The following is a 27033-nucleotide window of genomic DNA, read 5'->3' on the forward strand; positions in this document are numbered from 1 at the left end:
CTAAACGAGAGAGTCAGTAGATAATGACTCGTGATTTTGTAGGTACATTTTTATAACTTTGTTATAATTAGTCATATATATGACTATTAAGACAATATTGTTACGTTTTTCGTCGGTTCCGTGTGGATAGAAAGTCACAATTTATTTAAACACTATTTATTTAACACTAATTAACAAAAACAATAACAACAAAAGACTTATAGTACTATTTACAAACGATTTATAACTAAGAATTTATTTTTAATTTTAGCGCGTCAACTGCACTTGTCTATTTATAACTGCCCTCTCTAGGCCACAGCCGCCGGCTTTTATACCTACAGCAAAAGAAATCTAGAATAGTCCGTAGATCGTTAGGTGCATAGAGAAGGTTTTCGAATGTTCCCGTATGTACTAGTCCATTCCAGTGGGACTCGATTCTTCTCGAACGAATGAATCATTACGGTGTCTATTCTTTAATGCGATGTTAAGGTCATCTGAGGGCGGGACATATAGTTAGGTTAGGTCGAGTCCACACGGGTCCGCAACACTAGAGAACAACGGCATACGGTCAATCGGCCGCTGCTGGCACGTATACGTAGACGTAAAGCATCTTTTACGTGTATAAAAAATAAAAGATATAAGAAATGCGCATGCGTACGTAAACGTTTACGTGTTTGTAGGCCGACTCGACCGTATGCCGTTGTTCTCTACTGCCCCCTTCTTAGGTACATGCTCGTCCCGAGATGTACACGGTGAATGAAGGTATTTGCAAAGCTGGCCCCTGGTACATTGCGAAGTCTGGTAGAAATAGCAGTCTACAGTTTTCTCTTCCGATCTCAGCTTTGGGTTGTAGCAGCAAACGAGGATCTCGATTCCCGTAAATCTGAACAAGACTTCAATCATGTTCCGGATTGTACGCCAACTCAAACCATCGAGTCCACACGCCAGCTTCGGAATGGCTAATCGTGCAATGTTGTTGTTTAGCAGGGCTTCTCTCAGTTCAATCAGGGTCTTCCATAGATTGAGATAATCGGCTTACTCGGGGACCATTCCTTGGTGACCAGGTAGAAGATGTGCCTTGCTTGACCATGTGCATTGTCGGTTAGCCTCAAGACGCTTCCAACCTCTGGATCCTGTCGGCGTAGTTCTCCGACACGCCCAAACTTCTCATTGAACGTCGCAGCGATTCCTCTGGACATCCGCAAATCTCGAGCCACACAATGAGCGAGCGAATAATCAGGAGGCACGGAAAAGAGGTCTCGTTGATCTTCTTTGGTTACACCATAGCGAGCCTTCTCACTGCTGTTGTATCGGGCCATGAAATCGTCAAAGGACATCTCCGAATCAGGGGGATCAAAGCTGCAGGTTCTCACGGTCCCAGCACGATCTTCTATTTCGCCTTGGTAGGGGCTCAAACGGTTGAAATGGACTACCCTCGGTTTTCCTTTTGGCAATTTTCTGATACGGTATACGACGTCATTAATTCTATCCATGACTTCGTATGGCCCTTCCCACGAGGATTGTAGCTTCGGAGATAACCCACGACGTCTCTGCGGGTTATATAGCCACACCAACTTCCCTGGTTGGTATCCTCCATGCTCAGCTTGAATGTCGTAGTGTTCCTTCATTCGGTCACTAGCACTTTGAATATTTAGGCGGACTCTCTGATGAATGTCGTCCATCCTTTGACGTAGTGTGTGGACATAATCTTCTCCGGCGACTTCTTCTCCCGGTCGGCAACCAAATTTCAGATCACAGGGTAGGCGCACTTCCCGTCCCATAACGATGCTGGCTGGAGTTTGCCCTGTAGATTCTTGGACGGATGAACGGTAGGCCAACAGGAACAGGTGAAGAAATTTGTCCCAGTCTCTTTGGTGGTCAGAGACTACTTTGGCCAGATAACGGTTGATAGTTCTGTTCATGCGTTCAACCATCCCATCGGATTGTGGATGTAGAGCAGTCGTCCTGGTCTTGCGGATGTTCAGGACTTCACAGACGCCTTGGAACAGATTGGACTCAAAGTTTCTTCCCTGATCTGAATGAAGCTCCATGGGAACACCAAACCTGCAGATCCATTCTTTAACAAGGGCATCAGCAATCGTGGACGCTTCTTGATTTGGCAACGCGTAGGCCTCGACCCATTTGCTGAAGTAATCCATTACTACCACAATGTATTTGTTGCCATCGTTCGTCTCCGGGAAAGGACCAGCCACGTCGATCGCTATTCGTTCGAAGGGACTACCAACATTGTACTGGCGCATAGGGGCTTTACCACGCTTTTGTGGCCCATTAATGGCTGCGCAAATGTACATTTCTTACACCAGGCCCTCACATCTTCTTTGCAGTTCACCCAGTAGAACCGTTCACGCAGCTTGCCAAGTGTGTTGCTAACACCAAGATGTCCACCGCTGGTTCCATTGTGAACTTCCTCCAAGACTTCTGGGACCCTCTTCTTTGGAATGACGATCTGCCTTCTCTCTTTTTGTCCCTCCGGTCTCTCGATCACACGGCGAAGTAGTCCGTTATCTATTACCAAGAAATTCCACTGGGCCCAGTACGTCTTTACGTTCGGCGAATATCTGCAAACTTCTTCCCATGTTGGTCTTTGGCCTGGGGTTTTCCAGTTAATTACTAAACCTAATTCTGGGTCACTGGTTTGGTCATTTGCAAGATCTTCGGGTTGCCAACTATCATTAACCACAGTTGTTCTTAGGAGTTTCACTTCTTTCTCTTCTGCTCGGGAACAATGCTTACAGTCCTTAGCGCAAGGTCTTCTGTAAAGTGCGTCGGCATTTCGATGGATTGCTCCAGCTCGATGTTCTGTGTCGAAGTCAAATTCTTGTAATCGTTCAATCTAGCTATCTGCCCTTCAGGATTCTTAAACTGCAACAGCCATTTCAAAGCAGCATGGTCTGTTCTTAACAAGAACTTTCTTCCATAGAGATACTTGTAGAAGTGTTCCACTGCTTTAACTACTGCTAGTAATTCTCGTCTGGTTACACAGTAGTTCCTTTCCAGTTTTCACAAGGTCTTACTAAAATAACCAATGACTTTTTCTTGACCATCCTGGATCTGAGACAGAACAGCGCCTAACGCAACATTGCTAGCGTCGGTATCCAATATAAAGTTTCCGTTGCCAAGAGGGTAACTAAGTATGAGCGCACTAGTCAGGGCCTTCTTCAATTTTCGGAATGCCTCGTCAGAATCTGAGTCCCAAGAGAAACGCCTCTCGCCTTCGGTAAGTCTGGTCAATGGTTTTGCGATGGTGGCGAAACCCTGTACATAGCGGCGATAGTATGTGCATAGTCCCAAAAGCTTCGTAGTTCATGTTTATCTTTAGGTATCGGCCACTCTTCCACTGTCTTGGTCTTCTGTGGATCTACCGCAACTCCTTGGGAGGAGACTACATGGCCCAAGTAGTGTACCTTTTCTTGACACAGATGACATTTCTTGGGGCTAAGTTACAAACCAGAGCTCCCTAGTCGCTTGAAAACTTCTTCCAAATTCTTCAGATGATCGTCAAAGGATTTCCCAACCACTATGATGTCATCCAGGTACACTAAACAGGTAGTCCAGGATATTCCCTTTGACACAGACTCCATTAGTCTCTCAAAGGTAGCTGGCGCGTTGTACAATCCAAAAGGCATGACGGTAAATTGCTACAGTCCGGAGCCCACCGAGAACGCTGTCTTCTCTCTGTCTTTCGGCGCCATGTCGACTTGCCAATATCCACTCTTCAGGTCTAACGTAGAGAATATCGTTGACCCCGCCAGCGTGTCTAGAGTATCGTCTATTCTCGGCAGGGGATAGCTATCCTTCTTGGTAACATTATTGAGCTGCCGATAATCAACACAGAACCTGGTGGTACCGTCTTTCTTCTTTACTAGTACTACCGGCGATGTCCACGGGCTGTTAGATGGTTCGATGACACCCTCTTCTTTCATTTCTCGAAGGATTTTATCAGCTTCTTCACGTTTGGCGAGCGGAAGTCTTCTCGGATTTTGTTTGATTGGTCGTGCATCTCCGGTATCAATTTTGTGTTGTACTAAATTGGTACGACCTCTCTGTCCTGCTTCTCCTTTATCAAACACATCTTGATACTTGATTATCAGGTTTCTCAATTTTCTTCTATTTTCGGGAGATAATCCTTTAACGTTTACTAACTCCTTCACCATTTTGTCCGGAATTTTTGAAGTCGAAACTTGGAGGCTTCCACGCTTCGAATGACTGAGGAGCCGAACAACAGTACCCTAAAAGGGTTCCCTTCTTCAAGGATACAGAATAATAATTTGTGTTCATTACTCTCGCCGGTACAGTTTTCTTCGCTCGTAGCAGGGCTTTTCCAACAGCGATCCCCCGTCCTATTTCGCTGTCATGGTTCCTTGGCTCCAACAGAATAATACTCCCATTATTCATTTTATCTTCCAGGCAACCATCCAAAAATATCTCACAGCGCTCAGGGATCGAAACATCTTCTGCTACCACCACGCGAAGCGTCTCCTCACATTTTCGATGTAGAACCACTTCTTCTTCATTTATTTTCAAAATTCCCTGTTTGAAGTTTAGTTCAAAACCTCTAGTGGCCATGATGTCCATTCCGAGAATAAGTTCATCTTCGATATCTGCTACTACCACTGGATGTTCAAAACTGGTGCTCCCAATAACAAAATTAAGGTTTACTTCTCCATGGACAGCAGCAGAGCCCCCCGTAGCAGTACGTAGTCGCCATTGTGTTGTTTTAACCTTCTTCGATGTTTTAAGAATGTCCGGTCTGATAATAGTTTTCGTCGCTCCTGTATCCAACAGCATAGTCCGGAACTCTCCATCAACAAAACCATCCACAAACATGCTGTTGAATTTGTGTTGTAGCGAGGCGACTCGAGCAGTTTTCGTTGGGGCATGTTGGGTACAGGTCGACGTGTGCCCCTTCATTTCGACCCTTAGTAGTTTTCCGACCTCGACGAAGCCGGTTCTTCGTTCTTCTCCTTACAACGGCTTCGCACGTGTCCTACCTGTCCGCAGTTCCAGCAATGAATCAGTCCCTTCTTGCCCATGTACTGGTCCATTACTTTCCGAACAATCCCTTCCACGGATTCGTCGGAACATTCGTCGATGGCCCGTACTCTTCCTAAAGACCGAGAACTTTGTTTCGCCGCCTCAAATTCTAGGGCACGTGCTAAAGCATCCACCAAGTGCGTTGGGTGGGCTAGGAGAAGTGCTTGTCTTGTCTCGTTGTCACGTAAGCCGTCGGAGAATGCCTGTACTGCCAACCACTCCATAACATTCTCGGGCGTAGCAGGGTACGCAAGGCGAACGAGGCGGGCTACGTCGGCTTCAAACTCCTGCAGAAACTCATTTGACTTTTGAATACGATTTTTTAGCTGGGAATGATAGACATGTTCCAAATGAGCTTGGCCGTACCTCATTTCTAAATGTCGTACCAATTGCTGATAATCTCCCTGTTCCGATGGTGACAGTGTCTGCAGGATATCCGTCGCATCTCCTCGCAGTGCGACAGTCAAAGCGGTAGCCTTTTCAGCGATTGTCTATCCGTTCGCTCTCGCAGCGGCCTCAAACTGGCAAAAATAATTGGCCCAAGCGGTTTTTCCGTCAAACTGTGGAGGTTTCATAACTGGTTTTGAGGTATACCTATTTTCGACTAGTTTCGGTCCCTCCGATGTTTCTTGACATTTTGGTGAATTTGACTTCGTTATTTCTTCCCGTAAAATTTCGATTTTTCTGTTTACATCGTCCTCAATTTGTGTTATTTTGTCTTGTAGTTCCGTAGAATTCTCTACAATCTTAATGTTTAAACTTTCTTCTAAATTAATTATTTTATTATTATAAGCTGGCCTGTAATATCTTTAGAATTTTCTATGATCATATCTTCAAATTTTTGGGAATTTTCTGTGATTTTATCTTCTAATTTTTGGGAATTCTCACTGATTTTATTATTTAAACAATTCAAATTGTCATTTAAGTTTAGTAAGGACGAGTCAAGGTCACCTTCCAGCTCAAAGCAAAATGTGTCAGAATCCTCACCTTCCTCAATCAAAACGTCTCTCAGTCTGGCTTGTAAAATGCTTTTCTTTCCACCTGTTTCGCATTCCCTCTCTTCCAGTACGCATTTTAATTCCGACACTTTCAAGTCTTTCAACAATTTTTTCGGAGCCATTGTCTGTCTTTTAATTTTCCTAGTCTATCACACACGCCACACTTGACACCAATTGTTACGTTTTTCGTCGGTTCCATGTGGATAGAAAGTCACAATTTATTTAAACACTATTTATTTAACACTAATTAACAAAAACAATAACGATAAAAGACTTATAGAACTATTTACAAACGATTTATAACTAAGAATTTATTTTTAATTTTAGCGCGTCAATTGCACTTGTCTATTTATAACTGCCCTCTCTAGGCCACAGCCGCCGGCTTTTATACCTACAACAAAAGAAATCTAGAATAGTCCATAGATCGTAAGGTGCATAGAGAAGGTTTTCGAATGTTCTCGTATGTACTAGTCCATTCCAGTGGGACTCGATTCTTCTCGAACGAATGAATCATTACGGTGTCTATTCTTTAATGCGATGTTAAGGTCATCTGAGGGCGGGACATATAGTTAGGTTAGGTCGAGTCCACACGGGTCCGCAACAATATGTTAAAAAACAGCAGGTTTAGTCGTGACTAAGTTAAGAAAAAACTTAAAATTTAAGTTAGGATGCAATCAAACAGTTAATGTTTGATCGAGCTCGAGCTCGAAACAACAATTTAGCAATTTTTTTTATAAAGAAGACCGCGGTTAGATATTGTATATGTATTTTAATATTTTATAAAGGAAATTTTCTTGCGAATCCAATGTCGTGCTATGATGTTATTATCAAACTATCCTGATGATGGGAATAAAATTCTCGAAACCTTGATAAATTGAAAAAGTAGTTTTATTAGCCTACGTGGTGATTATTGACTGCATCCTCACTTAAATTTTGAGTTTTTTATGACAATATATAAAGTACATCTACTGGATCTCTGTCTATGAAAGGAATGCGGACAAAAAACATTTAAATAAACAGCAATATATTTTATACGTTGACTTAACGAGTACGTCACCGCAAATCGCTCCCACTCATTTTATTGGTTACTTGCAAATTTGTCGAATTTTTATTGATGGGACGCGTCGTCTAATTTTTTACGAAAAACATCGAGAGAATATCGTTTCCCCTCTCACGGATACCCCGTAGCTACAGAACGGACAGACGTACTGTATATTATAATCTTTGATTTTCAAGTTAAAATTTGCCAAATGAGCATATTATTAAGAAGTCCGGGATAATATATAGACGAGTATATCAGAATCTAAATCAGTTAATAGTAAAGCTTCATTCAGAACCTCGACATTAGTGGATTTAGTGGTTTAACCTTTAAACTTTAAGATTAATTCGGAATCAGGAAAGTTTAAAAAGCTCTGTCTGTTCCTATAATTTTAATGTAAGCATTCAGAACGTCTAAATTAGTGGTAGTAATTTTCAATTAGTGGAAAAAGTTAACAAACTTAACTTTTGACACTAATAATTATACTTCAGAATTTGTGAGTAATGGTCATTTTGGCCATTGTTTATCATCCGTCAAAATAAATTGTGGTTAGAAATCAAAAGTTTATTATTTTGTAAGCTAATTATTATACTTTCTTTATAGATACAACTGTCCACCGCAAGCTGCTGCTAGGATATCACAGCCACACAAAAAAAGAAAAGTGGGGTATGCTTTTTACCAGACCATCATATCCTATAGTATTTTTCGACGCTGAGCACGAATCCAATCAAGAATAGCCCTGTGGGCGCGGGACCGATTCGAATCGGACCCACACCAGTCTTGAGGTCGGCCATATGGGATCCGTCATCTTGAATTTTTCCAATCCGACATCAGATTCGCGATCAATGACCCATTTGACTTCAGATTCGCGATCAGCGACCTAAAAAAACTCCCCTATATTGATTTTCTTCGGATCCGTATTTTTTTTTAAATTCGCGTGGGCCATATTTGATACGCAAAGATATTTAAACTCGGGAGATAAAATGATCCATTAATAAAACGCTCTAAAGCTTCATCACACACTGGTTTGCGAAAATCAACAAGTGCAAGAGACAATGAATAGAGAAGGAAATAAATAGGGGTATCTGCTCGATGGCAACAAGTAGTTGTGTACAAAGATTAGACGTTTGAGGTCAATTTCCAGTGGCGTGCCGATCGACCGACAGTATTTTAAGGAAATTAAAATAACTGTTTAATAAATTAAAATAAGAGACAACTTATAACAGAGACTGGTATGTATCTGCATCACAGGTGCCATGAGAACATGTCCAACAGCAGCAATGGAGGTCATTCTAGACCTAACACCACTGCACATTGTCGTCGGTAGTTATGCCAATGCGACAATGATTAGAATGGTTACTGACGGAAACAGTACTGGGAGAATTTTCAGGTCATCAGGGGCTTGGAACACCCTCAAGAAGAAAATTCCACTTCTCCAACTCCCAGTGGATGACATACCAAGAATTTACAACTTTGAGAAACACCTCACTGTAGTATTGAGTAATAAAAAGGATTGGAAGAAAGAAACGCTTACTCAGCATATAAAAGACCATACCATCACGTGGTATACTGATGCTTCCAAAACCAAAGCAGGGACAGGGATAGGAGTATTTGGACCGAAAACCGAATACTCCGAACCAATGGGCACCTACCTCAGTATCCTTCAGGCAGAAATTTGCCCTATCGAAAGATGCGTACAATTTATCTTAGATAGGAACTATCGAAAACAGGAAATTGCCATCCTATCCGATAGTCAAGCAGCACTTAACGCGATCAACTCAGTAACCATCAATTCGAAGTTGGTCAAAGAATGCCTAGAGAAGCTCAACAAATTAGAATTAGAAGCTCAACAAATTAGAAAAGAAAATAAAGTCCTCCTACTCTGGGTGCCTGCTCACCAAGGGATAGAAGGCAATGAAAAAGCAAATGATCTAGCTAGAAAAGGAGCGAACACTCCACTAACTGGACCAGAACCGTTCTGTTTTCCAAACGGGAACCAACTGAAAGCGGAACTGAAGAATCTGGAAGACTCCATCCGTAACTTGGAATGGGTGTCCTCCAACGGTCTAAGACACTCGAAAAAGTTCCTTAGAACTTATGACCGAGAAAAATCAAAAGTTTTCCTTGATTTAAGTAAAAACAATCTTCGGATTGTCACGAGGTTTCTAACAGGACACTATCTCCTCAACGAACACCTCAGTAGGCTGAAACTGAGAAACAACGGCGAATGCAGATTTTGTGGGGAAAATGGTGAAACACCAGAACACCTTATCACTGAGTGCACCGAGACGACGACCATTCGTGCCATGAACCTTGGTACGTCTGATGTCAAGGATGGAGAGCTGGCCTCTGTGGAGTCGTCTCAGATACTGGCTGTTCTTAAAGCCCTGAGACAGTATGATGAGTTATAACTCGTTATAACTCAAGAAAGGGGAACACACAATAGATCTATAAGGTCGCGGTGATTAACTCCCCTCCTAAACATTCTACATTCTACAAATTAAAATAAAATAATAATAAATCTTACATCTTACATATTTGTCGCATTGTAAAAAAATAAGTTGAGAATAAGTTAATAAAATAAAAACCGGCATAATTTTTTTATTATAAGATGGCTTTTCACCTAGGAATAACGATTAAAAAATTAATAAGCGTTTTTTACTTTATTTTATTAAATAAAATATCAAATTTTAAGTGTATTAGTAAATGCAGTTTCAATATCTTGTTCCAAACCTTGTTCGTCTCCGGCGAATGAGATTCCCTCTATTAGCAATAACAAAATAAAATAGTTATTTTAACCTAATAACACAATATTTTACCAAAAACCAATATTTGTAGAGTTCACATATTTCTGATAAAAACTTTATTATTATATATATGAATTTTACAACTACAATAAAAAACAGTGCATAAAATTTAAAATGTGCCTTATAATTTTTATTTCGAATTATTTCGATTCCGAATTTTCTAGATTTATAAATACCTTGTCTAATCTGGCGTGCAAGGCGTTTCCTCTTAGGCCTATCAAAAGTAAGCAAGGTATACCCTGGTCTACGACCGGCTTGCGTATATCTGCAAAGAACATGCGCTCATTATCTCACCTTAAAAAATGCACAGACAGCGTTTTCTTTCATAATTACGTAAAACTTTATAGAAGGGTTTATCGCAAGACTATAAAAGCTGCCAAGGACATTTATTATAATGGGAGGCTAGCCAAATCCGGTAATGTTGCTAAAGAGACTTGGGCTATTGTAAATGACTTAAGGAATAAGACTTTTTCGTCTGGCAGTCTTTAATTCACCTGAAGATTTAAACACTTACTTTGTTAATGTGGCTAAAAATTTAGTGAACACCATAACTCCTTCTCATGATTCACTTTCATATCTCCCTAAAGTAAATGAGAATTTACACAGTTTCTTCTTCACGCCCGTAGCATTAGATGAGCTCCGTAGTACAATTAAAAGTATTAAAAATAAATTCTCATCTGGGACTGATGGGCTTACTCTCAAAATGTACTCTGAACTTCCGGAATGCACATTAATCTATCTTACTACTTTAATTAATGAGTCATTCCAAAAAGGAGTTTTTCCAAACTGCCTTAAGACAGCAATAATTATTCCTCTGCATAAAGGAGGAGATAAAAATAAAGCTTCAAACTATCGCCCAATTGCTCTCCTGCCCACATTATCTAAGATCATTGAAAGATTGGTTAAAAAAAGGCTTCTATCTTTTCTCCTTAAATATAAAGTACTTTCTACCCATCAATTTGGATTTCTAAGTAACAGTTGCACAAATGATGCTATGTTCGACCTTTTTAATAATATATACTCTAGCCTGAATAACCATCACTCTACAGCTACAATTTTCTGTGATTTCTCTAAGGCTTTCGACTGTGTAAATTCATAATATCTTAATTAACAAATTGCAAAACTATGGATTCAGGGAAGTGCCGCTCGAATGGCTTAAGTCGTATCTTGGCAACAGAAGGCAGCTTGCGAGGATTGATACGTCTATGTCTTCTTGTAAGCATATAGAATGTGGTGTCCCTCAGGGCTCAGTACTTGGCCCTATTTTATTTCTGGTGTTTATCAACGACATTGCAAATCTAGACATTAGCGGTAAAATCTGCCTCTTTGCGGACGATACTAGTTTCACTTGGAGCGGCCCATATGTTACGGCACTATATGATACTATATCCAGTGACTTACGCACCATTAAATCTTGGTGCGATTCTAACCTCCTATGCCTCAACCTTTCAAAAACTAAAGTTTTGTCATATAAAAGTACTATACAACCTTTTGTACTTAATAACACCACTATTGACGTCGTGGACTCTGTGAGATTCTTAGGACTTGTTGTGGACAACTTTTTAAAATGGGACTTGCACATCGAAGCCTTATCAAAGAAACTAAGCTCTGCCTGTTTTGCGCTAAGATCAGTGTCTAAGGAACTTAACTCATCAACCTCTAGAATGGTCTATTATGCCCTTTTTGAGTCGCATCTTCGTTATGCCCTTCCATTCTGGGGTACTTGCTGCGCGACAAAATTTGATCGTATTTTCAAACTTCAAAAGAGAGCAGTTCGATACTTATTGGGACTAAACAGTAGAACTCACTGCCAGAATTTCTTTAAAAATTTCAAAATACTGACTCTTCCTTCCTTATTCATTTTTGAATCCGTTTGCTTAATCCGCAAGCACATATTCTCTATTCCGGAAAGGCCTTCTCACAACTATCCACTTAGGAATGCGGAGCACGATATTTATCTGCCAACCCCGAGCTCAGAACTAGTTAAGGGCTCAATACTGTACAATGCCAAGAAAATGTACAATCATTTGCCTTCGAATATCAAGTCACTTTTATTCTTTCCCGCATTTCGCAAAGCTCTGAAATCATACTTACTGGAGAGCCCTATATGCGGTAAACGACTTTTTTTGTTGATGTTTAATCATGAACAATTTAGAATTTTAATTTTAATATTTTGATCATCTCACACACTGGTTAAAGGTCTAGTATTTAATATTTTATAACTCTTGATTTTATGTTATTATAACATGATTTTATCCATTTACAGTTTTCCTTTTGTAAAATTTTCTAGATACGCCTGTGTTCTGCAATGTCCATATATGTTTTATTTGTAATTTTATGACGTAATTTTTTTTTTGAATTGATTTGTATTGTATGACATTTTTTGTATTATTTGTATATTTGTTTTTGTGCTTTTTTTGTTTTGCTTTGTCGATGAAGCTGTTTTGGTTTTTTGTACAATAAAGCGTTGTTTTTTTTTTATTAGTTCACAATTGTTCATTAATAAGTGAATAAGAAGTAAGAAAATTCAACATTTATTTACCTTAACTTTCATTTTAGGGATGTTTCAAACACAGTAAATCAGAACTGAAAATATAATATGTATATTATACCGTATGATCAAATAAAAACGGCGTCAGCGATGGCTATGATTCATTTCCAAGCCAACTGGACGCCGTTTTTATTCGATCATACGGTATGTGTATATCTAAACAAAATTATTTGATATTTTAATACATAGTCATCAGAAAAGTCTAGCGATAATTTTACAAAATCATAAATAAAATAAAATGGTGATTGTGTAGTAAACGGTTCTTAGTTTAAAAAATATTTTGTTTTCTTTTCTCTTGTTTGCAAAGGAAAATTCATATTGTTTATAAATAATAAAAAGTGCATGTACAAAGAATTTCAATACAATAAAATGTAAGAAAGTCATAAAATTAATGTAATAAGAACATTAATTATATGTATGTCAAAAGATGTCCATTTATATCATAGCAATAAAATTTAAAACAAAAGCCATATAAAACTGTAACGGCAACAAAAAAAGTAAGGCCGCAAAATTCCATCTTTGGTACACCCCAATAAAATATTCACAAAAGGTAGGTAATGGTTTGTCAAACCCAAGTAGGTACCTAGATTAGATTTATTCTTATAAGAAAGTATGGTTTTTCGAATAAAGATGTTGTTTATAAATTACAGGCGGTTTATAGAACTTAAATTTAATTTTTAACATTCAATACCCTTTCTTAAAAGGGAAACAGAAATTGTTATTAACTTTTTGGTAATTAATATGTACCATGTACCTTTTTCCTACAAATAATTTAATTAATAAATATATAATTTAAAAAACATAATAAATATTTGATTTAAAAAATAAACCTAAAAATATAATTTTTGTCATACGCTCCCAAAAACAGCTATTTTACGGACTCATTTCAGTCCGTAAAATGTTTCTTTTTCGGCCTAGGCCGTAAAGGTCGTCATGGCAACCTTTATGGACTAAAATGTCTAAATTCGTTATTTGGTTGTTTTATTTTGTCATTCGAAATTTGTCACAAAATCACATAAAATTATACATATATTTATAATTAAATTATTAAATACTAACAATATCAAAAGCTAAGTTATTTGTTTAAAGTAAGTACCTAGGTACCTATTTAAAAGAGGCTTTTAAATTAAAATATTCTTAAATTACAGTCACAAACATTCAAACCATCGTCAATTTGGTCGAAATATTCCATGCTGAGAGCAGTGTTAAGTGTTAAAGAAGATATTTATATTGACAAATTTCCAAAACTTTTGCTTTTTTGAAGAGGAATTCGGTTGGTTACGAGCCTAAAAAGTCTAAGGTTTTGTCCATAAAAGAGATCGGTGATTTTTTGGCCACGGCTAGTGATGAAACTTATTTACTTACTAAGGTAAGTTTGCGATAATGATTTTTAAAATATATAGATGGTTTCTTATTCCATTGTATTTGATTTTTAAATTATTAAATACTAACAATATCAAAAGCTAAGTTATTTGGAAAAATAAAAATGAAATGAACAATTTTGTGCATTTTGAAAACTTGCATCTGCAATCGAAACGACTCCTCCATTGGCAGGTAAATTTACTTTCTGATGAGGTGGAGTAAATGCGAACGATGATGTACTTGGTAATACATCCGTGGAAGTGGTCGCGATTTTCTTTTCCCCCATTAGCAGTTTGCAAACTTTCTTCTTTTTCTCAATAGATTCTTCTATGTAACCTTCGGCCACTGTGGACGACCTAAATAATTATTGTTGTTTAGAACAAGATCGGAAAATATTAAAATTTTTACCTCCAACCTCCTAGGCGTTTCAGCGATGTAAAATCCACATCTGCATCTGCAGCAAGAGTAGCAGAACTACGTCGGAAACAATGACCTGTATATTCGTTTGGGTTCGACAACTTTAAAAATGCTGCTACAATCGATGGCATCTTCCCAAATGAATGAATGCCGACTCGTTGCACGGTGCATTTTCCTTTACGATAAGAGATGAAGACATAATCATGTGGTACATTTTTTGGCCTAAGACAAGCATATTTTCTATACAACTCAACTGGATTGACAACGTTCCCTTCGTTCACCACCGGAAACACTCTTTTGATATTAGTTTTTGTATCCGCAAGGGTAACTAAAAGGCAGCTGTTGTCTTTTTCTATGATGTCTTGCACTCGTAGAGAGTACAATTCTTCTCTTCTACATGCTCCACAAAGGCCAATGACAAGAGCTACCTAAAAATCAAATACAATGGAATAAGAAACCATCTATATATTTTAAAAATCATTATCGCAAACTTACCTTAGTAAGTAAATAAGTTTCATCACTAGCCGTGGCCAAAAATCACCGATCTCTTTTTATGGACAAAACCTTAGACTTTTTAGGCTCGTAACCAACCGAATTCCTCTTCAAAAAAGCAATAAGTTTTGGAAATTTGTCAATATAAATATCTTCTTTAACACTTAACACTGCTCTCAGCATGGAATATTTCGACCAAATTGACGATGGTTTGAATGTTTGTGACTGTAATTTAAGAATATTTTAATTTAAAAGCCTCTTTAAATAGGTACCTAGGTACTTACTTTTTCGTGGAAATAATTTAGCAATACATCTTCATTTACAACGAATACGCCATTTTTGTCTTTCCATTCATTAAAAACATCATATTCTTTCTGGTAAATGGCACGAGACTTCACAGGAAGTAAATCCAACACGATTTCTTTGGCCTTATTAGCAATATGTTCGGGATTTTGGAACATTTTAAAATTGTTGATGAATTTGTGTGATTTTGTGACAAATTTCGAATGACATGTCAAAATGCGATGAAATAAACAAACTCGTTACTAAGATATGAATTTATAAGCCAACTTTTTCAAACATTATAATTTCAAATATGGAAAATTTGCAAATATGCGTTCTAAAAAACTGTAAAAAGCGTATGACAAAAAATAGTGTATGTAACACGTACCTAAATTATGTTTTTTAGGACTCATCTACTATTTCGGACTCGGCTAACGCCTCGTCCGCAAACAGTAATGATTCGTCCTAAAAAACATCATTTTAGGTACTAGTTACATAAATAGCTATTAGAGATCTGCTATTTTTATGTCTAGGTACGCCTCTGATCTACAGAGAATGGGATATAGTAATATACTTAACCCTACTTATTTGTATTTACCGGTGAAAAGTTAAATTTGGATTTAAATGATACACTCTCTTGTACACAATACATGAATGCACCATATTTTCAAATTAATGTCCACAGAAGTCCACAAAATAACGCAAAAATACTATAATACTGCAAATAAAGAATATGGAGCTTGATCGGCGGCATAGCAACATCGCAAAAGGAGAATCTAGGATTTTCCATTCATCCTCGAAATACGTTGTACTACGCCGGCATATTTTTAAAACTGACGTTGCCAAACTGCTTTTTATTATTAAAAGAAACACGACCATGATATTTTTTTAAAAGCCTGTCTCCTTTTGCTACCTACAATTTTATACATGTAACGAGGCTTCTGTTGCGTAGATATTCTGTGCCTATACTATACCGGTTTTCGTTAAGATACGTGTGATTTTCGAAAATCATGATTTGTGGTAGGTTTTTTAAGGTTAGACATGCCAGCTCAATTCTGATGAGGTGTTTTGAGTTTATCAGGCCCATTTACATTAGGTTATAGTGTTATGCATAAGATTTTGTTCATACTACATTTTCCAGAATTTTTACGGATGTTCACCAAGTTTTTGAGGTTAGAAAAAAAATGAGATGTGATAGCGTCATTCTGATAGCGGATTCGTGCTCAGCGCCGAAAAATAATATAGAATATGATGGTCTGGTAAAAAGCATACCTCACTTTTCTCTTTTTGTGTGGCTATGTATTTTATTAGTTTTAATTGATTTTTTTAGACATTGTGAATGATCTTAAATTTTTAAGTAGAAATAAGTGTAATTGAAGCTAACTAATTCTACTAATTTAGAAGTTCTGAATGAGGCTTAACGCAATATAATAGTTAAATTGTTATTATAACAGAACAGTATATATTTAAACAATGTACAGGGTGGGTCAATTTGGCCACTTACGCTTCGTCCTACGTGGGAGACAAATACGAGCGATGTGCGAGCGACGCTATCAAAAAACGCGAACGTTATCAAAAAACGTTTCCTTATGAACAATGAATAATTTCTTATGAAACTTATGATGTTATCTATGCTTATGAAAGTGTCCTCCATTGCCGACGCAGGACAAATTTATAAGAAAACGTTGTTTGAAAAACACGGAATCGCCCGAATCGCGCGCTTTATTTTGTCTCCCACGTAGGATGAAGCGTTAGCGATTATGCGAGGATATCTTTCATCCCCACTGCTATATTTTTGGAAAGACAATTTTAAGTTATTTTCGATGAATTAAAAATACAGAGGGTGTCCCAAAATCACATCAGTGTAAAAACATCTCTTTTTCTGTTGATAACCATTAAATACTACGCAAAAGGGTGCTCTGGGAATACTTACATAGAAACACAAAACTTTCCAAAGTAAAAAAGTTAAAAATGCACATTTTCGAAAAACACCCTGTAACTCTGAAATCATAACGTGTGGGTTTTACCATTATGTTTTTGATGAAAATTGAGGTCCAGGCACCGACATCAGTTTTTGTCAATCTTCTTTAGAAAGGGGAGTTTGCCTTTAAGTGTCCAATTTGACTCACCTCGTACATATTTTTTTAAATATAAAATTTTCTAAGAGTAACAAATTATCATGATAATTAATAATATTAATATCTACATTTGGTCATATGGCTTTTGAAATAACCTTACAACTGCAAATTTTAGTTAAGTATATATAATTAGTTGTAAGAAAATAATAAGCGATAGTAATCGCTTATTATTTTCTTACATAAATTTTTCTTACATAATAATAAATTAATCATCTAATATGTTTTGTTAATAAAATCTTATAATATGCTATTCTATAAAAATAAAATATATATGTATACCATCATCTTCGTCATTTTTTCGTTTCTCTTCATCTAGTTCATTTTTTAGCTTGGAAACGTTCACTCCTAGTGCTATTGTACAAACGCAAAAAGCTGCACTAGTGGCAATTAAAAGCACAATAACTTTATGGGTTAATATCCAACCAAAAACTGTCATGATATCCTTGAATAAACTTTGAAGTAACGTTTGCACAGTGTTACTACGTCTAGGTAAAGACTGAATAACATGACAAACTCGTTTTTAATCAGACGAAACCGAGTTTGAATCTGAGGATTAAGTTTATTGCTTTATAGTAGTTCATTTATAATTTGTACGTCAAAATTTCTAGATTTATTTAATTCTGAATAAAGAATGGCTTGATAAGAGAATTAAGACTGGTATTTATAAATCTGCGTCTATTTTTTTGTGATTTTATTGTATAATCTATAAAATATCGATTTATACAACTTATAAAGATATATTTTATAACATCAATACACATGATAAACGCCCTTCTATTAATACCTTTACCATTATTTGGTCTAAAATTGTGTAATATTGAATATAAAATTTGTCAATCAATCATAAATTCATTACATTTAGGGGAGATTTCTCACGAACAAATAAGATTTATTTTTTATATCAACATAGGTCCGATTCTGCTTTGTTTCGTTTTAAAGTCTTCATTTTTTTCGATTAAGAGGGTGAAAGTTATTATAAGTTCTACAATATTTTAATAGTAATAAAGTGTCGACAGATTTACCAGGGTTATCACTGGAATATTTTGCTAAAAAAAACATGTACGCCACTTACTTTTTTCTCTTGGTAGCCAAATTGTGTAGGCCGTTTAATGCCGATTAAGAGTTGTATCTTGATATTTTGTCGATTTCAATATCCTTGATGAGATAAACGCAATTTTATTGATCATTAATTAATAAAATTGAAATTATTAAATTATTTATCTATGTATATAAAATTGCTTATGGTATGCTTGTTTTTGTTTTCAATTTTGTGGCTTGCCAGGCTTCTTTATTCCCCGCTTGCAATAATAGTCTGGGTCCCATTGATTTTACATAAAATTATAAATATTAAATTTATAACAATTTATAATATATTGTTGTTTTAATATATATTGTTATTTTTTGCTATTTTTTATAACAATTATAAATATTAAATTTATAATTAATGAAATTAAAGATAAGTACGACTATTCAGGGTCGGATTGGGTCAGAGGGGCCCGAGAGGCATTGCGAGAGGGTCGGACTGGGTCAGAGGGGCCCGAGAGGCATTGCGAGGAGAGGCCCGGGTGGCATTCTGAGGAGGGGCCCGCAAGGTGGATTTTTTTGGAGTATTTTTTCGCCTACGTTTTGGTCAATTTTTCCCTACTGATACGTTGTTAGTGTTTGAAATCAGGAAAAACAAAGATGTAATACAAATGTAAATATTGTTAATCCAGAACATTACCATCACTATTTTCTATTTCATTTCTATTTAATAGTAAATAATAATCTATTCGTTGTTAGTGTTTGAAATCAGGAAAAACAAAGATGCAATACAAATGTAAATATTGTTAATCCAGAACATTACCGTCACTATTTTCTATTTCATTTCTATTTAATAGGAAATAATAATCTATTCTGCATATAAGTCCCAAGATAGGGGGGCCCGCAAAGGATGGGGCGCGGCTGGCAATCTATATGGCCACTACACCATGACTATATGGCCAGTAGGACCCTGAAACTATTAGATAATAGCTAATTCGGTAATTCACTTGTTTCAAAAGGAAAACATTCCCCAAAGTTACCCATATGCATGGACAACTGTTCGATGTGTTGAACTTATTAGCCTTTGAACGCTAATATCGTTAAACTGACCTATTGATATTGAGAAGAACTTCAACGCACCCCCGCTTAGAGGGTTGAAGATTTTGCAATCATTTTTGGGGCAAAAGTTGTCCCCCTCAAAAACAAAATTGACGTGTTTTTGGATTTTTTGAAAAAAAAATATCCTGACCGTTATGCCTTGCGGAACGTTTTCGATGGGCCACCCTGTATTTATTACATGGTACGATTATTTTTTTTTCTTTTTACATACGGATCACCTTCATTACGTATAAAGGATCGTGCTTCCTTGTCTAATGTGCACGCATAGAAAAAGGAAAACATCGTATATGTATTAAACCGCCGAAATCGAACAAAACGAATCGCAGACTGTCAAAGTTGTCGTTAAATTTTAACGACTCCGATAGTTTCCCCGTAAATTTTTGTGGGATTTTCTGTGTTTATTTAGTTATTTGCGATTTAATTTGTGTTTAAAATGCCGTCCCGTTTTAGTGAAAAAGAACAACGGCTCATATTAAGAGTTATCGAGCACTTGAAACTCGAAAAAGATGCTGGAAAACCCCTTTTACCTGTGTCGGCTGTTTACCATGAAATCGGACAACCATTGGACAACTACCGAGGTAATATTTTGTAACTAAATCTAAAATATTCACGTGTTTTATAGAGAGCATAGGAGGCTTTAGGAATGTCATGCTCGACTGCAAGAATATGCAAAGAATAAGTTCCAGAGGAATCGTGAAAGATAAAGAACAAAAAGCAGCAAAACAAGTCACAACATTCGTTTGTCCCGTGGAATTCCTGCTTATAAGATCCATGAACATATTATTAGAGGACAAATTTATTCATAGTATACTGCTGGTAGGCCACAATAAAAATAACCACAATATAAAAAAACTCATGGACCAAGTCAGGAAATACGTGATAACCAATATGGCGCCGAAAATGATGACGATAGTTTTAAACTTCGCAAATTGAATTATACGCCAGACGAGTCAAAGATGAAAAATCACTGTTGCCAGCTTATTATGACGTATATAAATCATCAGACGTCTAGGTTGCTGCAAAATATAGGGGTGTCCCACACATATGATATGTGTGGGATCCAAACCAAACCTAACCTAACTCCCCTATATTTATTAACTATACCTCTTTTGGTTGCTTCAGAATGGTTCGACTGAGAACTTAAATATTTAAATTCTCAGTCGAACCATTCTGAAGCAACCAAATAAATATAGTTAAAACACTATGTCATAGAGCAATCACTATATGCAGTGACCAAGAATCTCTGAATTCTAAACTAAGTAATATTAAGACCGATCTGCTTCAGAATGGTTACTCTGCAAAATCCCTAGACAGTCTCTCTCTTGACGAATCCATATGTGAAAGGAACATCGGAGAAGATCAGGCGAATAGCTAAGCAATATAAAATTAAAACTTTTTTTTAAGTCTGGGACTACTCTAAGAAGTGTCCTAACAAAAACTAAACCTAACCTAATCAAACCAAGAGAAAGAGTGTATCTACCAGGTACCTTGAGAGTGCGGTGAGTCGTTGGAGAGACAAAACGTCCTCTACATGTACGACTTTACGAACATAAAAACATACGCAGAGGTGAAACAATGAATTTGGGCATTGCAAATGTGTGATCCAAGCACCACAACATAAAATGGTCGGAAGCCCGGGTTGTCCACCAAGAACCCCATTGGAAAAAGCACAAATTTAAAAAGGCTGTATTCATTTCTAACAATAATTGACTCTTTAGCAATCTAAGTATGGAAATTTCATCAATATGGCAACCACTCATAAAACGCTCCAATGCAGGTGTTCTTAGTAGAATACCCCATGCTTGACTGCACCCAAGAAATTGACGGAAAAGCTCGGCTCTAGTATTGTATAAGCTCAGTAGTTTTAGGATTTAGTTTAGTTCACACTTGATAACGGTCAGTGATACTTCTGACCAAAATGTTGTGTAAGCAAAATAAATAAAGATAATGGAAGTCCGAAACTCTTTTAGTTTTAATACTGAATCCAACCAAACCACATTCAAAGTAACATAATAATAGTTTGTTGGAAAATAAAAACCGAAAATGATTACAAATTAGCCGATTCGGTTTCTCTCACACTTTTCGAAACGCAATAATATCACAAGAGAGTTTAACATTTTTCAAGAAAATCAAATGTTTACCAGACACCACTTTTTTAATTTGCATTATTTTTATTTTTTAAAGTTTAATATAATTAAATAATGACAACTCATGGACTTTGCGACCATTCCCGAAGGACTTCCGCGTTATTTTCGTCTGACGATTTTAAAATGTTCTTAAAATATTCTCTAACAACTTTAAAAAACAAGTTTGGGGGCGACTGACGAATTACATATTATGTAACCTTTATGCTGGTAACAAACAAATTTTCAGCTGAAAGTACGAATATTTTTTGGGCAAGGAATTTTTTCATCTTCCGCTCGTTTGGCGTGTCCTTTGCGGAGATTTTGAGCAAAACCCTTGTGGATAGCACTTCCTGATCGTCCCCCAACCAATTCTCAAAATTACAGCCAGAGGTAATATTATAGTTAGTAGTGGGAAGTATCGAATGAATACTATCGAAACATTCGATAGTTGCAATTCATTCGAATAATTCGATAGTTAGTAAGAAAACATTCGTTGAAAACTATTCGAATAAAAATTATCGAATAGATCCGTCATCTGCCTTGAAATATTGTATTCTAGTAATTCGGCAGCAAAAACCATTCATTTATAAAATTCATTCATTTATGAAATTCATTTATTCGTCAGAATCGATTATAATAAAATATTAACTGAATTTTAGTTGTCGCCCGGCGACGTAGGTTTCTTTCCGAGAAGCCCGACAGCGGTCGGTGTTAATGCTATGAAAGAAGCCGGCATCTTTGATTTTTTGCGGAGTCAGATATAGATAAGGGCACATTATTTTTTTTATTGAGGTGCTAGTATTTACACAGAAAATACATTATGAAGGGCGCTGTTGCCATATTTTTGGTATTAAGTAAGAGGAGGCCGGGTGGATTGTTGTGTTACACTGCAATAATACTTGTTATTTTGGATGTAGGAAAATTATTTTTAATGTTTTTAAGCAAAAACTGGTTTAATAAATAATAATAACAGTAATAATTTGTTATACCTATTAACAACAAAATTTAAAATCATTTAATATAAATATTTTTTTAAGTAGTAGCAAAATATAAACAACAAATTAGATGTCAAAATTATTTATATTAGATCCTATTTAAAAATAATATAGTCTCTAAATTTTTTGTGTGTGGCAACGTTGGTTTATTAAATAATAATAATTACAGAACTAATTTGTTATATTAACAATAAATTTTAAAATCATGAAATATAAACATTTATTAATTTTCTAAGCATGCAGTGTAATGGAAGGAAAATATAATTAAAAAATTAGAAATCAAAATTATTTATAATAGGTGCTTTATATTACTATTTAAAAATTATATTTACTTTTACTGGCATTTACTTTAAAAAATAAATGAAATATTTCTTCGCAAAAAACTACATGTAAGAGAATTAGCATAAACAAAATACAAACATCGTTAACTTTTTTTTAAAATTGGCACGTGTAAAACTTTCATTTTAATTTTCTCACCACCCCATAGTTTGAGTTCGATAACCATTTACTTAACCACATTACTTAAATATGATTATTAAGTTCCAACTAATTCATATTATTAAAACATCTAAAATACAAATATGTATTTTTAAAATTAATTGTAAGTTCACCAAACCAAACCATATACCATATAAAATTAAATAATTGAAAGATCAGACTACGGAACACCACACAAATTTTCGGAAAAATTTTGACCACCTGCACATGCACACAATCGTCAATAAATAAAATTAAAAAATAACTACTATTTTAGTATTTTAACTATTTTAATAAACGCAAAAATAGTACAGTATTTATACGGCGAAGTTATAAAAATTTGGAAGAACTAATAATGCACTGATGCATACAAAAATCAAACGAATACTAAATTTCATTTATCAAAAGCATTCGATAGTCGTGGCTCAACGATGACCATTTAGTCGCACGGCGAGGTTGTCACATGTGCTTTAGTATACAAATGAATGAATGATTTTATTCGAATAAAACCATTCGATAGTTGAAATTATTCATTCATTAACCATTCGATAGTCTAATTCATTCGATAGTTCCCATCGCTAATTATAGTACCTCCGCAGCCGCCAGCTCTTAAGATCGGTGCATATACACGCGAATTGCGAATATTGCTGTTATTGGTCTATTTCAAAAAATACAGAGGCGGGAAAATTGACAGAAAGTTGTTATATTCTGCGAATTCAGATAATTTAAAATTTGGGGATGGCAACATTAACACTGATTTAATTTTTTCGAAATTCGCTGCTAATTTTGAAGTTTTTAGGTTATAATATGTCATCTTTTAACATTTATTTCTTGTTATGCTTATAATCTAATAATAGGTTAAGATGGAATAAACTAAAAAAAAGGTAAGAAAAAATTGCACATAATCATTATTACTACTTTTTTACAATATAATTTCATTTTTTTTAATTTGTGATACGAAGTTCAATATGTTGACTGCAAACTTGTAATGTTGTTGGAGGGTCCGGTGAACTATCCTGACACAAGATTTTTGCATTTTTCTTTTCAAAAAGTAACCATTTTTAGTAGTACCTAGTTTTAAATAAAAAAAGGAGATTATGCACGGAATTTCAAAATATTTTAATTTAATTTTAGTAGTTTTTGACACATATTTGACGTTATGGAGAATGTTAACCCTTGATTTAACGTGGCAGCGACAGAAGGAAAAGCAATGTTATCAGTTCCACTGAATTATCTTTTTTTGTTTTTATTTTATTTTGAAAAAATAGCAATTTTTAATAAAAATTTTAAATCAAAAGATGCACTAGACTTTAAAATATTTTATTATATCTTTGGTGCTATTTTGGATCCGTTTCACTTTAGGGCCTTGGAAATTAACAAATATATTCTATAAAATGAAGTAATATTCTAATGTTGTTTAGACAAAAATGAAGAGCTTGAATTGAGGAAAAATGCAATTTTTGCTAAAATAAGAAAACAAAAGTTTGTAACATTAAAAATATTCTTGTGCTTTTTTACTTGCACTTACAGCGTGAACTCTGTATCGTGCTGTTGTCCAAAAAAAGGCAAAAGTGTAAAATCTATTGACACACACTGCTCATTCACGCCGGTTCGAGGCCGGATGAGATCGGATATCTCGTGAGTAAGAGTCGATTTAGACACTTGCCAAGTCGATAGGCCATTGACCATGATATGGCCGGGGACCGCGGTTCGAATTCCGCGTAAACAAAGTAGGCCCCGGCCAGATTAGTCCTGGCAGCAAAAAGGAGACGTTAACTGAAATCTTTACTTTTTTACTTACAGTGTGATTGAATTTACTTACAGTGTGATCTAATTCATATTAAAATTAAAAAGAAACAGATGCGCATTAAACAAAACAAAACGAAAACAAACAACAAAAGAGTGAAACCAAAGAATCAAAACACGCGTAAGCGTTGTTGTTTAGGGCGTATTTTGATTGCTAGACCTATAACTAGCAATTGTTTATACCACTGCCGGTAATTTAGCCAATTTGTTAAACCAAAATATCAATCAAGCAGATGAAAATGAAAGAGTCAAACCAAACCGAATCAAACCAAACCAATCCCACCCCACTAAATATATGTAATGTTCCAACTATTGTTCTGTGTATTTTATTTTTGTTGTATTTTTTATTAATAAATATAGAGCAATAAATCGTCTTATAGGCCAAAAAATAAGTAGCTGCATCCATTACACAAAAATTAGTAGTATAAAAATAATGTATATAAGCCATCACGGCACCAAAAATAAAATTCTTCATTCAAGTGACATTTTGAGAATGTGTTTAAAAACACAAATATCCCTAGAATTTATAGAATTTATTGCGAATTTCACTGTTATAAGAAGCACGCAAATAAAAGACGGATTTATTTTGCGATATTCGCAATTCCAGTGTTTATGAACCTACCTTTAGTCCATTACGAAATTTGAATAATGATGTCAGTTATTACTGTAGGTCCAGTACTTGTAGGTCAAGTACTTGTAGGTTGGACGTCAATGGTTGGACGTACAGTGGACGTCAAAAACGCATTTAATAGTGCAAGTTGGCAGAAAATAATCGACCAACTGTTAAGAAGAGACGTGGATAAAGCTCTTATAAACATGATAGCTTCATATCTGTCAGAAAGGGAAATCATTATAGAGACCGAAGGAGTGACTGGATCAGACCATAAATAGCGGTGTGCCCCAAGGGTCTGTACTGGGACCTACTCTGTGGAATGTAATGTACGATGGTCTGTTGGAAACAGATATGCCCGATGATGTCAAACTGATCGGGTTTGCTGATGATGTTGCCGTCGTTGTAACGGCAAAACAAGAACAGATACTGATGGACAAAGCAAACACCGCTCTAATAAGGGTGTCAACTGAATGCAGACAAATGGCTTAACATTGGCTCCTGAGAAGACAGAAGCAATACTCCTCACCAGGCAAAGGAAGATGACGACAGTCGAATTCAAAGCTTACTTTTGCAGAGCATACTAGTAGAACTTTGGAAAAGGCTGGAAAAACTTTAAGCGCGTTAAACGGCATAATGCCGAATATCGGGGGTCCCAGAGCCTCAAAGAGAAGAATACTGGCATCGGTCATACATTCGCAGATGCTCTACGGTGCGCCAATCTGGCACACAGTCACCGAAAACAGAAAGCTTACGCAAAAATTCGCCTCAATGCAAAGGCAAGTAAATCTGCGCATTTGTAGTGCTTACAGGACAGTATCGGAACTAGCGGCCGGAGTATTGGCGGGCATCCCGCCGATTGACCTAAAAATCAAAGAGAGAGCCAAGAGATACGTAGGACAAGGAAGTCTAGAGTTAGAGAATGAGGTTATGAGGCAATGGCAAATCAGATGGGAGAATGGAATAAAAGGAGAGCAGTTGAGGAAACTAATCCCGGACCTGAGAAGATGGACAGAGAGGACCCATGGAGAACCGGACTACTTTCTTACGCAGGCACTCACCGGGCACGGATGTTTCAATGCCTACTTATTTAAGTTTCGCAGGAGAGAATCTGATAAGTGCAAATACTGTAATCAGCCTGACGATCGAGACCATACAATGTTTGAGTGTCCGAGATGGGAAGACTATCGATTAACTTTTATAAATAAAACCGGCAAAACTTTCAACGCCCAAAACACGATGGATGAGTTAATGGAGTCACCTGAGGGCTGGAGCCGAGCATATGGTGTGGTTAAAAATATCTTGGAAGAGAAGATTAGGGACGAGTACTAATACTAGATAACCCTTATTACTAGACAACCCTTATTATGAAGTAATGCGCGAGCGCAGTTCCGTAATAAGAGGTGTAGGAAACGGAGGAGGGGAAGTTTTTAGTCGGTAGGCGAACTCCAGGAAATTCGAATTCGACACACGCCGACCACCAGAACACTAGGTCGGTAAGGTCTTTAGAAGATTTTTTACCCTCTCAAAAAAAAAAGTACTTGTAGGTTGTAAGTAATTGTAGGTCAAGTACCTAAAGTTTCAACAAAGGATTTTGAAACTAATTCGAAACATTTGCTGCTCATTATATATGTTACAGTAAAAGTTGGAAATCAGTGATTGTTAACAATTACTAGTAAAGACTCACATTCACTGATTTGCTAAGACTAAGCCAGTAAAAGTTCAACAGTTATTTTTGAAACCAACTTTCACTAGTG

The 27033-nt window shown here is 36.3% G+C and overlaps 1 protein-coding gene across 3 annotated transcripts in view; it reads right to left on the bottom strand.

Annotated features, from left to right (window-relative positions):
- The window catches only part of LOC115891196 (glutamyl aminopeptidase-like), a 151159-nt gene that overhangs the window by 87035 nt on the left and 37091 nt on the right, over positions 1-27033 (bottom strand). The window contains exon 1 of one of the 3 annotated variants that reach the window (XM_030911609.1): positions 17400-17622. The exons of the other annotated variants lie outside the window; for them this stretch is intronic. Within the exon in view, the coding sequence (XP_030767469.1) occupies positions 17400-17556 (157 nt within the window). The 5' untranslated portion in view covers positions 17557-17622. Of the gene's footprint in view, positions 1-17399; positions 17623-27033 lie in introns of those variants that run through there. 3 annotated transcript variants of the gene reach the window in all.

The sequence above is a fragment of the Sitophilus oryzae genome, unplaced genomic scaffold, assembly GCF_002938485.1.
Source record: "Sitophilus oryzae breed Bouriz unplaced genomic scaffold, Soryzae_2.0 scaffold_980_pilon_pilon, whole genome shotgun sequence".
NCBI lineage: Eukaryota > Metazoa > Arthropoda > Insecta > Coleoptera > Curculionidae > Sitophilus > Sitophilus oryzae.